Source organism: Typopeltis vanoorti, chromosome 5, assembly GCF_054136105.1.
Source record: "Typopeltis vanoorti isolate ZY-2024b chromosome 5, IOZ_Tvanoo_1.0, whole genome shotgun sequence".
Lineage (NCBI taxonomy): Eukaryota > Metazoa > Arthropoda > Arachnida > Uropygi > Thelyphonidae > Typopeltis > Typopeltis vanoorti.
The window spans coordinates 65,292,564-65,308,854 of NC_143553.1; the positions used below are offsets into that span (position 1 = coordinate 65,292,564).

General features: G+C 36.8%; 1 protein-coding gene across 2 annotated transcripts in view; it reads right to left on the reverse strand.

Moving 5' to 3' along the window:
• LOC150106483 (ubiquitin domain-containing protein 1-like) overlaps positions 1 to 16,291 on the reverse strand; it is a 72,720-nt gene that overhangs the window by 32,132 nt on the left and 24,297 nt on the right. Inside the window, exon 2 of one of the 2 annotated variants that reach the window (XM_090392470.1) lies at positions 14,025 to 14,430. The exons of the other annotated variant lie outside the window; for it this stretch is intronic. Within the exon in view, the coding sequence (XP_090248596.1) occupies positions 14,025 to 14,094 (70 nt within the window). The 5' untranslated portion in view covers positions 14,095 to 14,430. The remainder of the gene's footprint in view (positions 1 to 14,024; positions 14,431 to 16,291) is intronic. 2 annotated transcript variants of the gene reach the window in all.

Sequence of the window (16,291 nt, forward strand, 5' to 3'; positions counted from 1 at the left end):
CAGGGCCAGGAGCTTTTTTGTGTCTAATTTAGACTACAGGTTTATGATCTCTTTCTGGCAAAAGGATACAAGGGAGGGGGGGGGCACTGTATGTTGGGCAGTTGAAATGACTGGGGAGGGGCGTTTGCCATTTGCAGTTATACATGCATTGGAGGCAAAGTGTGAAGCCATCGGATTAGCTTTTTCTGTATGACATGGGTAAGGCAAAAGTTACGACCAATTGCTTTGGCAAGAGACCAAAAGGCATGGCTGCTGTTTGGACAGGCTGCAAGTTTCCTGCTTTTTGCCTGTTCAAATTCTGTTTTGGTAGCATTGATAATTTTAGGAATTTCTTGCATCTGTTTCGGGCTTCAGTACAGGCAATGAAGGAGGATGGAGTTCTTGATTTGAGCCAGTTTGTGGTATGCCTGATTTTTCATTTGTACAGCCTTGGCACATCTTTTGGAGAACCAGGGTTTAGATAAGGGACAGCAGTTCAGAGAAGTGTTGGGAATGTATATTTTCATGCCAGTGAGGATTACTTTGGTGATATATGTTCGGTGCATATTAGGATGGGAAGACCAGAAACAATAGTCCAACCATGGAGCATAGTAGTCTCAGAGGCTGTCCCATATGGCACTGTTATAATGCCAAACTACTCTTGTGTGGGTGTGAGTGTGTAAGCGTTGTTGTATGGGGGAGGAGTGAGCACTAGGTTGTGGTCAGAATTACCCATTGGGATCACTACATTCACTGCATATTTGGAAAGGTCAATGGTAAGGAAGAGATCTAGGGTATTTGGGGAGTGATTTGGGTTATCTGGTATTCTGGTCAGCTTGTGAACAATTTATGTAAGGTCATTATTTTCAGGAGAACTGGGGTAATGGCTGACTCATCTCCCTAATTTTGGGATGAGTGAAAAATATAGGCTAGCTTTCATGCTGTAGGATAAATTTCAGATAAGTATAAAAGATTGCAAAGATGATACAAAATAAATATTTAGTTAATGCAGAGGCAAAAAATTTGAGCACAGTTAGTGGATAGAGAGGGACGGGGGATAGGAAATACCATTAGGAACTTATTAGCAGCCAATAATTTGTTGCTGGTCATCTTTCCTTGCAGAAGGCATGATTTGGTTGGTTGGCTGGTTTTGGATTTACGACCAAAGCAATAAAGGCGAGGGCTGTATATTTTGTCTGTAAATTGAACATGTTCTTTTGGCTAGTTTGCCTGTTTTGCAGGATGAAAACTGAGTTTCTGGGCATGAGCTGTTAGATAAGTGGCAGCAGAATTATATTCATTAGCTGGTCAGGAAACCTCATGAGGTTTGGTCAAGAAGGGAGTGAGTATAGCAGTGCGCAAGGGATACTGCTGAGGCCATGAATAAATAGGAGGCATGTTTGTGAGTCTTTCACCCACTCTGAAACATCACCTTACTTTGTAATTAACTTTATGATACCACCAACCATAAGACACTATATACAGTATCACTTCAGATTAGCAAAAACTTCCACAAAAAAAAAACACCAAAAGAAATCATAAAACCAACAAAATCAGTATAATTGGTGAGAGTGACCATAAGGTCATGACTTGGGAGGTGGCTAAAGGAGTGGAATTTACAATTTAGACAGGATACATGTGGAATTACTGGGCTGGTAAGTATGACAAGCTTAGGAGTGTGTTTGGCTCAGTGCCATGGCATGTAAAACTGCAAGGGCTGGATGTTGATAGTACATGGGAGGTGGTTAAGAAGTGTTTGCAGGAGGCAATGGTTGAGTCCGAATAATAAATCAAGTAGGGGATAAATGGATGAATAACACTATTAAGCTTGAGCTGCAAAAAAAGAAACAATTGTGGAGGGAATTTAAGGAGAAAGGTGACCAGCAGGCACAGGAACAGTATAAAGCTCAGGCCAGGATGGTAACAAGAGTGGTAAGAAAAGCAAAAGCGGATTACAAAAGAAAATTGGCCATGCAGGCTAAAGAGAATACCAAACAGATTTTTCAATATGTTGCAAGTAAAAAAAAAAAGTTCATGGCAGAATGATCTTAAAAAATGCTGAGGGTAGGGAGGTAACCAAATCAGTCGATACAGTGGAATTACTGAGCAAGCACTTTTCAAGAGTATATCCAGGTGGTGACATTGCAGGAAAGGAAGAACCAACAGCTTATACTGGAATTGTGATGGAGTAGAGGTAACTAGTCTATTACAGAACCTCAATGTAGTAAACTGCTGCTAATCTTTCACCCCAAAATGTATAGCCTTACATTTTGGCACATTAAATTGACATCCATTCTCCTTAGCCCAGACCTCCAATCTATCCAAATCATCTTGCAAAATTATCATTAATGAACAAATTAAACAGCAGTGGTATACCAGCTCGTGTCATATGTGAAGCAGCTAAAGAACTGTCAGTGCCCTTGACCATTTTGTTTAATTTGAGCCTCGGGTCTGGGTCAGTCCCAAGGGGGTGGAAAGAGGGGAAAATAGTTCCTCTGCATAAAAGTGGTTCCAAGGCGCTGTTGAAAATTACCGGCCAATCAGCATAACAGGAATCATTATCAAGGTCTTGGAAAAAATAGTCAAGAGGAAAATACAAGATTGGATAGATGAAAATGGGATACTGTATCAGGGACAGCATGGTTTTGTGAAGGGTAGGTCATGCCTCAGTAACTTGCTCACGTATTATAACACAGTGACGGCTGAACTGGATAAGGGTAATGGGTTTACAGTGATTCTACTGGACCTTGCTAAGGCCTTTGACAGGATACCACATGGAATTCTAATCAGTAAATTGCAGTATATAGGGATGGATATAGGGTTGGTGAGATGGATAGAAGGGTGGTTGACGGAAAGATATCAGAGAGTGGTTTATTCAGGAGTAGAGTCCACAAGACGGCCTGTGACTAGTGGTGTGCCACAAGGATCTGTTCTTGGACCACTGCTGTTTATTTTGTTCATTAATAATAATTTTGCAAGATGATTTGGATAGATTGGAGGTGTGGGCTAAGGAGAATGGATGTCAATTTAATGTGGCAAAATGTAAGGTTATACATTTTGGGGTGAAAAGATTAGCAGCAGTTTACTACATTGGTGGAACTGTACTCCAGAAAATTGATGAGGCACGAGATTTAGGAGTGTTGGTGGATAAGGAGTTGAAGTTTAGGGGGCACATTGCAAAAGTGGCCAAATCAGCTCATCAAATCACTTGCTTGCTGAAGAATACGTTGACAAGCAGAGACAAGCAGGTTATTGTTCCTCTGTATCGAGCCTTGATAAGACACTATCTCGACTACTGTGCCCAGATTTGGTCACCTAGGTTTCTTCTTGATGGGGAGGAGGTTGAGAGGATCCAGAGGCGAGTGACCAAGATGATAGCAGGTCTGTGGAATGAACCTTATGAGAACAGGTTGAGGATTTGTGGGTTGCAAAAATTGGTTGATAGGCAGAGGAGGGGAGATATTATTGAGACATTCAAATTACTGAAGGGTTTCTATAAAATCAATTCAGAAGATATTTTTGAGAACAGGGCTGGTTGTGGGAGGACTAAGGGACATCCATGGAAACTGGGCAAAAGTGTGGTTAGTAAAGGTGTTAGAGCTAGGTTCTTTACTTTTAGAGTGGTGAATGAGTGGAATGGGCTGCTAGATGCTGTGACAGTGAATGAGTTTAAGGCGAGGTATGATAGATACTGTATGAATGTCGAATAGTTGTGATGAATATGATTTGGGGCCTCCCTCAATGAGTCTAATGACTCCCTGGAGTTGCCCGTAATAATAATAATAATAATAAACATTTCCACAGGCATTTTATTATCATCTGTAGCTTTATCAAATAGACAAGGTGTATTACCATTTACAAGCATCAAAACCAGACATCTTTCCTTTTATCACAAGATTCCACCTCTCATCTAGATGGCATCATAATTCTAGCATCTAGCAGAATCACTAGCATCATTTTTTCCAACTGCTGTATAAATGACTATGGTAAATCACCTCCCATTCACAGACATCGTACTGTGTGCCAATTGTGATCTTCTGGAAGAAAAAAACAGAAGTTATGAACAGCTATGATACCAATAAGTCTTTGGTACCCTCCTCCAAATTTGTATTCCTGAATTAAATAAACCACTTTGTATCATCTTTACAATCTTTCATATTCATCTTGAATCTATCCTACAGCAATGAGGCCAGCTTGTATTCAAGCTCATCAAAACTTTTAGATAACTCACCTCATCTCATCGAGTATGAGGAAAGATTGAGAAGATGCAACTTGCAGAGTCTGATGGACAGGAGGAAGAGGGGAGATATGATAGAGAACTACAAGTTAGTAAGGAGTTGGATCAATTATAGGATCAATGCTGGAAAGGTTCTACAGAAAATAGTGGGAGATCAGAAGAGAACCAGAGGTCATCCATGGAAACTGTATAAAGAGGGTGTGAGTAGAGGAGTGAGAAGCAGGTTTTTTTCATGCAGAGTTGTGAATGATTGGAATGCCTTGCCTGAGAGTATGGTGTCTGCAGAGAATTTGAGTGTGTTTAAAAGCACAGTATGATGAGCTGTGTGTGTGTGTGTGTGTGTGTGTGTGTGTGTGATAAAAGGACCTCCCATTGAGTCTGACTCCATGGGGTCTTGGGTAGTAATAATAGTAATCTCTTCAAAATAACAAAGTCATCAATGGCAAATTTCTCTGCCACTTAAAGGTCCACCATTTAATTAATCACCACCAAATATGGATCCCACCACTCTCAATACACAGCTGATTTCATGACCAACATTATTCAGCCTTGGTTACAAGCCATAAAGGATTAGAAGAAACTCATGTGGTCCCTCTTGACATTCCAGCCATCTGATAGTATAGCATATTTATGTAATAAATGGACTAAGGCCTATTTATTAAGCTTTGATTTTATGGATCTACCACTCACCCTTTGCAATTAGGTCGTTAACTCTCTCTCTCTCTGTAGATTTAACCATGAATGCTGAAGTACATCAAGACTGCACTTTTATATATAAATCACCCTTTCTCATTAACCTTTAATCCAATCTATAGTTTTTGCAGAGATAAGAGTCTGCTCCATTTTTCTTCATAACATTCAAATGTTCCAGGCTTTGAAGACTTTCAAAATAAGTGCCTTAAACACTGATCTTGCTATTCTCCAGTGAAGATGAAAACAGTCACAACTTCAATACTATCAAAACACCTTATTTCATCTTTTATCTTTTTTTTTGCTTCACTTTGGAAGTACTTAGATCCAATGATGCACTCAGGATTTAATCTTGGGGGGGGGGGGGGGGGTGAGAATAGATACAACACATTGCAGCATACGACCTATGACTGAGCATCTGCAGTGATTGCCAATACATGACACCTGTAATCTCCTCTGGCCAGGCTCGGGCAAACAAAGTAGTGCTACCTCATTTGCCTTGTGTTCACAGCGGCCGTGATTCCCACCTTATGTGACCGCTGATTCATAAGTAGTATAGAAATAGAAGACATGCCATAACATAAATAAAAAAAAATTAATTTTAATTAGGAAAAGATTTTTGGAAAATTTTCTAGTGTTCCCCCCTTTTTCTTTTTTTACCAATTTCTCTTCTTGAACTGACTGACATCTAAATTTTTTTTTTTTCCTGGAACAAACACAAACAACACATTATGTAAATTAGCCTCCTCACGTGCAAAAAACCTTGGTCCTTTATCAATCAAGACACTACTTATCACCTAAACAATTCCTAACCATATAAATCTAAAAAATTGCCCGTCCTTAGAATATATTTGATGCTATACAGAAGATGCCAATCTATTCAAAAGATGATTCCTACCCTCTCACATGTCCTAATCTTTTTCTCATAGATTTTCTATTTCTGCATTATGTCTTTTCTATTCTTTGGAAAGGCCTTAATGATATTGCTTTCCACAAGTACTATGATCTTCAGCTGTTAAAGAAACACATCAACCAAAAACCAAATAACTACATGCTCACAAATAGCGCTCAATTATTATTTAGACTTATGTGCTCATTTAAACTCATTATTAGGTTTTATGGAATGAATACACACATAAGTAATTAAATGCAAGTTAAATTGTTCTTATATTTTGAGTGTCACAGACACCATCAGGGAAACAATATTAAAATTGTAAAAACACACACAAAAATGCACAAAATAAGTGGAAAAATTAGACAAAGCCTAAAGTAACATGAGGAGTACCCTCTATTGGGTGCTGATGGCTAGCATTATCTTTTGGGCAGGAGCATAAGATTTAAAGTTTCCCAAATCTTGGAAAGTTTAACACAACTATATTTATTGAGATTTGGTCATTTTAAATCAGCTGCCGATTAAGGGGGGGGGGAAGGATTTTTGGTTTGTATTTGTTGTGATGAAACAATTTTTTTTTCATTTGATTTTTCACAAGGCATAGTCAACTAGACCTGATTAACCAAACTTATGTCAGCAGGTCTATTTCTTACGTTCTTCTATGTGAATGTCCAGATTTGGTCACCTAGGTTTCTTTTTGATGGGGAGGAGGTGGAGAGGATCCAGAGGCGAGTGACCAAGATGATAGCAGGTCTATGGAATGAACTCTATGAGAACAGGTTGAAGATTTGTGGGTTGCAGAAATTGGTTGATAGGCGGAAAAGGGGAGATATATCATTGAGACATTCAAATTGCCGAAGGGTTCTATAGATTAATTCAGAGGATATTTTTGAGACCAGGATTGGTGGTGGGAGAACTAGGGGACATCTATGGAAGCTGGGCAAGAATGTGGTTAGCAAGGGTGTTAGAGCTGGGTTCTTTACTTTTAGAGTGGTAAATGAGTGGAATAAGCTGCCAGAGTCTGTTATGGGTGCTATGACAGTGAGTGAGTTCAAGGCAAGGTATGATAGATACTGTGAGAATGTCGAACAGTTGTGTGGACATGATGTTTAGGGCCTCGATCAACAAATTAGCTGTTGATCTTTTTGGCATTTGTTCTCCTATCCCTCTCAACATGCAGGTTATAATAATGCATCATTGCTCCTGATATCTAGAGCACCTCAGAAAAAATAGCCAGAACTCTAAAAAAAAAAAAAAAAGTCTCTGCAATGCATTCAACCTCATTTAAAGTTAGTTGCCCTCATCTGCTTTCCAAAGGATCCTCTCTGTTTCAGGTTTTTAAACCATTCCTTGTTCTTGCCAAGAACAAGGTCTGCTAACATCTATACAGAAGAACATAATATATATATATATGCTGCCATAAGTATGGCCAGTCAGGTCTAGCTGATCATGGCTTGGACAGAATCAAATGAAAAAAAAAAAAAAAAAAAACCTACTATGCTTCACCATGGCAAATAAAAACTTGAAATTTCAACTTTTTTTTTAGAATCAGCAGCAGATTTAAAAAAAAAACACAATTCTTCTCAATAAACATGGTTGCTTTACACTTCCAAATAATTTGGGAAAATTTAATTCTTAGGCCTCCCTCCCAACAGCTAAGGCCTCAGTATCTATAGAGAGAACCCCTCATAGAACTTTAGGGCTTTATTTACTTTTTTCCACTTATTGTTTTGTGCATTTTTGTCTGTTTTTACAATTTTCACATTGTTTCTCTGATGATGTCTGAGTTACAGATGCAATCTCAGTGACTGCAGGACTGGTTAAACTGGTGTATTCATTGTGCTGTATTCATTTCATGAAGCTTAATAATAAACACCAATGGCATTGTTGTGCTATAGGTTATCAATTCCACACATGGTCTTGAGTGGGGGGAGGGCTAAGGAGAATGGAATAAAATCAATAAAATTTCAAATAACTTCCTAGATGACATTTGAAAATCAGTTTTTGGAATTTTTAAGCTGAATATCAGAAGATTAGATAACTAACTATAGTTAGTTTCTTATACCCTTTGTTTCTTAATCCAGTTGCTTGCAATATAATTTTAAATGGTTTTAAATTTTTTAAAAATTTAAAGTTTAATTCCATTAAACTTCTGTTTGAGATCTTTTAATCAAGATATATATTGAATTAACTACATAAAATTATTAATAATTAAGATATGAAATACTAGTGCATGTGTATAACTTGTTATATGTTTTTAAATAATTCCCTTGAAAACATTTTTTTCTACTCTTCATTGTCATGAGCATTATATCTGAATACTACAGAATATACAAAATTATAATTATATAATATATATGACAATTAAAAATTTTAAATTTTCACTCTTGAGTCTTTTAACCTAAAGACTCAAGAGTGAATTTTACACTTATCAGGAACGGTTTTTGATATTTCCTTTTGCAACTTTCTTGGTTTTGAAACTATTCTCTATAGGCTGAATTCCATTAAACTTTGCAATAAAGTGAAATCTTTAATCAGAAATTCTATATTAAGAGTTCAAACATTTGAATGATCAAAACTGTCTTATTAGATGCATTATTTTACTTACTCTGACAGAACAAGATTTTAGTTTCACATAATAATGAATTATTAGCCTGATTAGTTTTTCATTTCAACGCCACACATATGAAGTATTCCATATTCATCCAATGTTAACTGCCTAGTTTCCAATTGGAGTGACATGTTTTCTGGTAGTCTACAAACTTTTCTATATGCTTTATTTTCGAAATTAATTTCATTACCTCAATTCAGGGACCACCAACCTTTACTGTATAAATGTCCACTTTTCTTGGTTAAAAATACCCACCAGCCACCAATCCATCTGTAAAAATAGTATGACTCCTTTTGTTACAAAAGACTGATGAACGCCACAAAGCATATGGGAGAAATGTAGTGATTTCACATGCGTATCTTGTTACAAATAATCACAAAGGCTTCTCGTAATAATACTGATGATATTTAAATAAAGTAATTAAACAACAAAATTCATTCATCATTAATAAATTAAGCTTAATGGAATTTGTGCTTAATGATTATTGGCAAGTATTTTCATATGAACTTTAAGGAGGAAGTGAAGATCATTTCAAGTTTTCCTTGTGAACAATCAGAAAAATGCTCTATCAGCTATTCATTCAACCTGTAAAACACAAGACAATTTTTTATGGCTATATTTGCCTATTTTTCTTCAGGAGTAGCCCTTTTTATGATTTTTCTTTTTTTATTATTCAACTGAAACTTATTTCCATAAGGTAAGATATGAATACTAACAGGATTAGTTGTATACTTTGTCCACACTAAATGAATCTGTCAGCTTTCAATGCAAAGCTTGCATATTTTCACACATACACCATGGTGGAATAATTACTGGGACAGCACTATATTTCAGAGAAACCTAAATTTCACACAGCTCAGTTAGCATATACTAACTGATAAAATATAACTGATATAGTATGATAAAATCCTTTGGACTTTATCATACTTTCCACACACTTGTATAAACATGCTTCTACTAGTTCCTGAACATGTTAAGTTGAGTGCTACAGCATGACCATTAGTTCATGTATCATTGCTGTACATAGTGGCATAGCCCATACCTGATATTTCAGTTCCAAAGGTGCTCTATTGGTTTGAGATCAGGATTCTGAAATGACACCTGCAGCATGACCATCAATGCATTGCAATTGACAGAATAGGGAACTTTGCATTATTCACTAGTATTTATTCACTCCAGGTACTACTACCAAAGGGCTAAGTCTATACCAGGAGAAACAACTATGACATTTTCATCTCCTAATTTAACCAGCTGGGATGATGCATTCAGGCATAAGGCCTTTCTCCAGGCATCCCACATTTGCTCATCAACTAAGAAAAAGGATACAGCAGGATTCAATGCTCCATATCATGGGGCTTGTGACACAACACATCATGTTATTCTTTATATCAGCAAAGTTTGCAATGTTTAGTTAATGTACTTAATGATTATGTAGCTTACTACTAACATGGACCTGTATTCATTGAACTCCAGCTCCATAATCATGCCAAAATGTCTCTATTATAACTATTCCAAGTGTCCTTTCTAGCTCCTGAGTCTTTTTGGTGCATTTCTTAGCTGAGATAATAACATAAGTTTCTATGGCTGATTAACATTTTCTGAAGTTGATTATTATTATTACGGGCAACTCCAAGGAGTTCTTAGACTCATCGATGGAGGCCCTAAACATCATGTCAAGAACAACTATTCAACATCCACAAAGTATCTATCATACTTTACCTTGAACTCATTCACAGTCATGGCACCCCACAACAGACTCTGGCAGCTTATTCCACTCATTTACCACTCTCCAAGTAAAAAAACTAGTTCTAACGCCCTTGCTAACCACACTCTTGCCCAGCTTCCATGGATGGCCCCTAGTCCTCCCACCACCAGTCCTGAAAAATATCCTCTGAATTAATTTTATAGAAACTCTTCAGTAATTTGAATGTCTCAATTATATCACCCCTTTTTCGCCTATCAACCAATTTCTGCAACCCACAAATCTTCAACCTGTTTTCATCATAAGGTTCATTCCATAGACCTGCTATCATCTTAGTCACTCGCCTCTGAATCCTCTCCACCTCCTCCCCATCAAGAAGAAACCCTGGCACCCAGATCTGGGCACAGTAGTCAAGATGGGATCTTATCAAGGCTTGATACAGAGGAACAATAAGCTGCTGCTCTCTGCTCGTGAAAGTATTCTTCAGTAACCAAGTGATTTCATGAGCTGATTTAGACACGTTTGCAATGTGCCCACTAAACTTCAACTCCTTATCCACAAACACTCCTAAATCTCGTGCCTCATCAATTTCCTCGAGTACAGTTCCACCAATGTAGTAAACTGCTGCTAATCTTTTCAGCCTAAAATGCATAACCTTACACTTTGCCACATTAAATTGACATCCATTCACCTTGGTCCAGTCCTCTAATCTATCCAAATCATCCTGCAAAATTTTGACATCATGTGCATTCACTATTGCTCTACCCAACTTTGAATCATCAGCAAACAAATGAACAGTTCCTCTCAAATCCTTTCCTATATCGTTAATGAACAAATTAAATAGTAGTGGTTCAAGAACAGAACCCTGCGGCACACCACTAGTCACAGGCCATCTTTTGGACTCTACTCCTAATAAACTACTCTCTGATATCTCTCCATCAACCACCCACCTATTCATCTCACCAACCCTATATCCATCCCCATATGCTGCAATTTACTGATTAGAATTCCATGTGGTATCCTGTCAAAGGCCTTAGCAAGGTTCAGCAGTATCACTGTAAACCCATTACCCTTATCCAGTTCAGCCATCACTGTGCTATAAAACTTGAGCAAGTTACTGAGGCATGATCTACCCTTCACAAAACCGCGCTGTCCCCCATACAGTATCCCATTTTCATCTATCCATTCATGTATTTTTCTCTTGACTACTTTCTCCAAAACCATGACAACGGCTCCTGATATACTGATCGGTCGGTAATTTGCAACAGCAGTCTTGGAACCTCCTTTATGCAGTGCAACTATTTTCTCCTCTTTCCACCCCCCCCCCTCGGGACTAACCCAGACCCGAGACTCAAATTAAACAAAATGGTCAAGGGCACTGACAATTCTTTAGCCGCTTCATGTAAGACCCAAGCTGGTATACTATCCAATCCCACAGAGGTATTCACATTACTATTCATCTCCATTTCATTGACCTCAATTCCCATATAAGCTATTGGGTTCTTTCATTCCTGCAATATCACCACCTGGATGATATACTCTTGCAAAGTGCTCACTCAGTAATTCCACAATATCAACTGATTCGGTTACCTCCCTACCATTGGCATTCTTTAAAATCATTCTACCGTACACATTTTTTCTTTTACTTGCAGCATATCGAAAAAACTGTTCGGGATTCTCTTTAGCTTGCATGGCTAATTTCCTTTCATAATCTACTTTTGCTTTTCTAACCACACTCGTTACCCTTCTGGCCTGTGCTTTATACTGTTCGTGTGCCTGCAGGTCACCTTTCTCTTTAAATTCCCTCCGCAGTTTTTTCTTTTTTTGCAGCTCAAGCTTAATGGTGTTATTCATCCATTTAACATCTACATGATTTACTATCCAAACTCTAGGTGTACAGTCAGCCATTACTTCCTTCAAATGCTCTTTTACCACTTCCCATGCACTATCAACCTCCAGTCCTTGCAGTTTTACAAGCCATGGCACTGAACCAAGCAATCTCCTAAGCTTGTCATACTTACCAGCCCGGTAATTCCGTATGTACCCTGTCTTAATTGAAAATTCCATGCATTTAGCCACCTCCCAGGTCAAGACCTTATGATCACTCTCACCAATTGGTGGCAACGTGGTCATATTCAAGACTAGGTCAAGCACTCTCCAACCCCTAGTATATTACATTACATGCTGTCTCAGGTAATTATCACTTAATAATTGCCTAAAATTCAATTCCTTCCTCCCATGTGTCCATAGTTGCTCAATACAGAGGAACAATAACTTGCTTGTCTCTGCTTGTCAAAGTATTCTTCAGTAACCAAGTGATTTGATGAGCTGATTTAGCCACTTTTGCAATGTGCCCCCTAAATTTCAACTCCCTATCCACCAACACTCCCAAATCCCTAGCTATCTTTCAACAATGATGTGAATGGATAGGCCATTGATACCGTATTTTGATAGTGTATTCTGCGATAACATTTCCAAGGATGTTAAGATAATGTTCATTATGTGCCATTGGCATAGAGGTGTACAGTCAACACTAGGGAGTATAATATTTTACTTTATATAACATTACAAGTGATGACAGGTAGTACCCAGATTGATGAGAAGAGAACAGAGAAAGGTTTTCAAAACACTATCATTGAGCAATTTAGCTCCTTTTAATATATTAACTGAAAGCTTATGAATGCTTGTAGTTACTGCTTCACAGTATAAGGAGAGTCACTATTTTTCTCTAGTTTACTTTTAATAACATTATATCAAAATCAAATGAAACCAGTTGGTTAATAAATGCATTATGAATTTCTTGTATTCAGTCAGTATTACTGCTATCAGATATCTCCACTGTTTCAAAATGCATCACTTTTGGTATACTTTCCAATCTTATGATTGGAAAGTATACCAAAGTATACCAGGGCATGATTCTTTAATCTTGTGCTTAAGTTTACACACTGATTAACTTTATTCTTGTGGATTAAAAAACTGAAAACATTATACAAACAATTCATGTGATTATGAATTTAATTAACAACGCCATGCTTTTTCTTCTTTCAAACACATTTATTTGAAGCACATTCTTAAAAGCATGAAACATGCAAACAAGTTTCATAAAAAAAGTTATTTCTGAGAATTCTTAATTATTAAGTGTTATCTCCATAGAATCTACATACTCATTGAAGGAGGGCACTCTACACCGCACAACCTGCCATCCAAACCATGACATCTACTACCCACCAATGAGCAACATAATCTGCCATCCACTTAGTGGTTTTGTTTGCTAATTTGTTCTTTAAAGGCTGAATGTAAGATGAAAAATCCTCCTAATACTGTATGTGGCCAGCTAATTCATGTTCAACTAAGAGTCCACAAAGACTCCTCTTGTCACAGCAAGAATTGAACTCAGATCTTTTCCAATCAAAAGGCATACTGTCCCATCATTCTCCCAAATGTGCTATGGAAGCAAAAAAAAAGAAAAAAGGCCAGTACACTCAGTGTTCATGGGTCACCCTCCCAAGTATTAACCAAGCCATAAACACTGCTTAACTGTGATCAAATGAGAACTAGTGCATTTAGCTTGCATGATACTTAAGTGGTACCATTTACAAGGAAACATGACCATACTTCTCTCATGAATAAATTTAATTATATCCATGTTCATGACCAGCAATTACCTTGCTCCACAAGATCTCCATGATCAAGCCTATGATCAAGACTTGACAAATATACTTGCCACAGTGAGTAGCTGCAGACTGGACAAGATAAAATAGAATGTTTTTTATTTAATAAAAATAAATTTTTAAAATACATGGTGTTTCAAAAAGAATGACCCGATTTCAAATAATTATATTTAATAATGAAAATGTGGTACAGTTACAAAATAAATTACCAAGTATGAAGTAATGTCTAAAGTTTCACTCACCACAATTACAAATGCTCAATGTGCCCTCCACCAGCTGTACGGACAACATCAAGCCGATAGTTGAATTCATCCCAAACGCGCCTGAGAGTGTCTTCTGTCACAGAATTTACTGCAGCAGTGATTCTTGTTCTGAGCTCATCCGGGTAATGGAGGAACATAAACACAGTCTTTTACGTATCCCCATAAAAAGAAGTCACAAGGTGTGATGTCTGGAGATCTTGGAGGCCAAGAGTGTAGTGGCAAGTCGTAAGGTCCCGTGCGTCCAATCCAACGCTGAGGCAATGTTTCGTTTAGAAACCGACGAACTTGGCGGTGCTCCGTCTTGCTGAAAAATGTATTCTTCATTTGTGGTTCGTGATTGCAGAGATATACAATTTTCAAATTGGGACATTCTTTTAGAAACACCCTGTATTTAAAAAAAACAAATACAATACCACTGATCAGCTTATAACTGCTACTGATTGACAGATATAACAATGGAGATCTTGGGCAAGTCCATTTCTTGCATGCCAAGTAGGATTTTGCATGAGTGCCTATGATTGAATATTATTGTAGTATGAAAATTAATCCCTAGTTAGTATTTGATAAATCAATAACACTGAGCTATGTGAGATCTTGATTTTAATTTAAATTTTGGTACCTGTACCTGAATAAGAAATTTATTGAAATTTGGAGCAGCAATATACACGTGCTATTTCTTCTTCTTCCTCCTAAAATGGAATTTAGGAAAAGTGGCCTGTTCCGGTCTCATGCCGTCTCTTTCTCGGTCTTCCGATTCTTCTTTTTCCACTTATTTTGTATCTGTATAATATTTTTGGTAGTCTGCTGTTGTCCATCGATTTAAATGTTCTAGCCATTTTTGTTTATACTGTCTTATGTAGTAATTAATTGGTTTTATTTTCAGGAATTGTAAGATTTCTTCATTTGTTTTGTGGTCCCACTTGGTATATCCAGTTGCTTTTCTAAGGAACTTCATTTCTGCTGTTTGAATTTGTTTTTCATCTTTCCTTTTCATGGTCCATGTTTTGCTTCCGTATAGTAGAGTTGGTTCTGACAAAACATTACATAGTCTGATTTTAGTGTGTTTTTGTACTAGGGATGGCTTAAATATATTATTTATTAAGCCATTTACTTTAACAAAGTTTGATATTTTAGTGTCTATGTCTTTTTCTTCTTCGTATGATAGATCCCATCCTAAGTATCTGAAAGTGTTTACTTGTTCTAGTATTTAATTATCTATCACTATTTTACTTCTTATTGGGGTTTTCTCCTTTGAATGCCATTATTTTTGTTTTTTCTTTAGATATTGTCATATTATATTGCTTTGAGATATCATTTAATGATCTTTGTAAGCCATCATCTGATGTAGCTAATACTATTTGATCATCTGCAAATAGTAGTGTATCTATCTTCATTTGTGGGGTCATTTGCATACCAAATAGGTTATGCTGTTTCAAGATTGTTATAATTTTATTTATATATATATATTGAAAAACAGAGGTGAGAGGGTACATCCTTGTAATACTCCTCTTGATATTTCTTTCCATTCTGAGATGTATTCTAATTTAACTGCTATATTATTTCCTGTATATATTTCTTGAATGGATTGTAAAAGTTGATTTGGTATGTTTAAATCGGTTAATATTTTAAACAATTTTCATCTACTACTAATTTTATCAAAGGCTTTTTCATAATCAATAAAGGCCACGTGTGTTTCTTTTTGAAATTCTCTTCTCTTTTCTATTAATAATTTTAAATTAAAAATTGAATCTATGCAGGATCGGCCTTTTCCGAAACCATTTTGTTCTTCTAGTAATTTGTCTTCAACAATGCTGCTTAGTTTCTCTTTTAATATTCCTGCATATATTTTATATCCTGTATTCAGCAGGCTAATTCCCCTATAATAATTGCAATCGTCTTTCTTTCCATTTTTATAGATTGGGATAACCAGTGCTTTTTTCCAAGAGTTAGGAGTTTTTCCTGACATCCAAACCATATTAAAAAATTTCAGAAGTCTTTCATTAAATTTATCACCTCCAATTTTGTAGAGTTCTATATTTATATTGTCTTCTCCTGGTGTTTTCCTATTTTTCATATTTATTATATTTTTCAGTTCAAACATTGTGATATTTTGTATTAGGTCATTCTTCATCATCATCAAATTCCTGCCATGTACCCTCAAGGGGTTTACAGGATATGATAGTACTACATGAAAAATTTACATCATTACTAACTTCCTATCTAAAATTTTCCTCCAAATCAGTCTG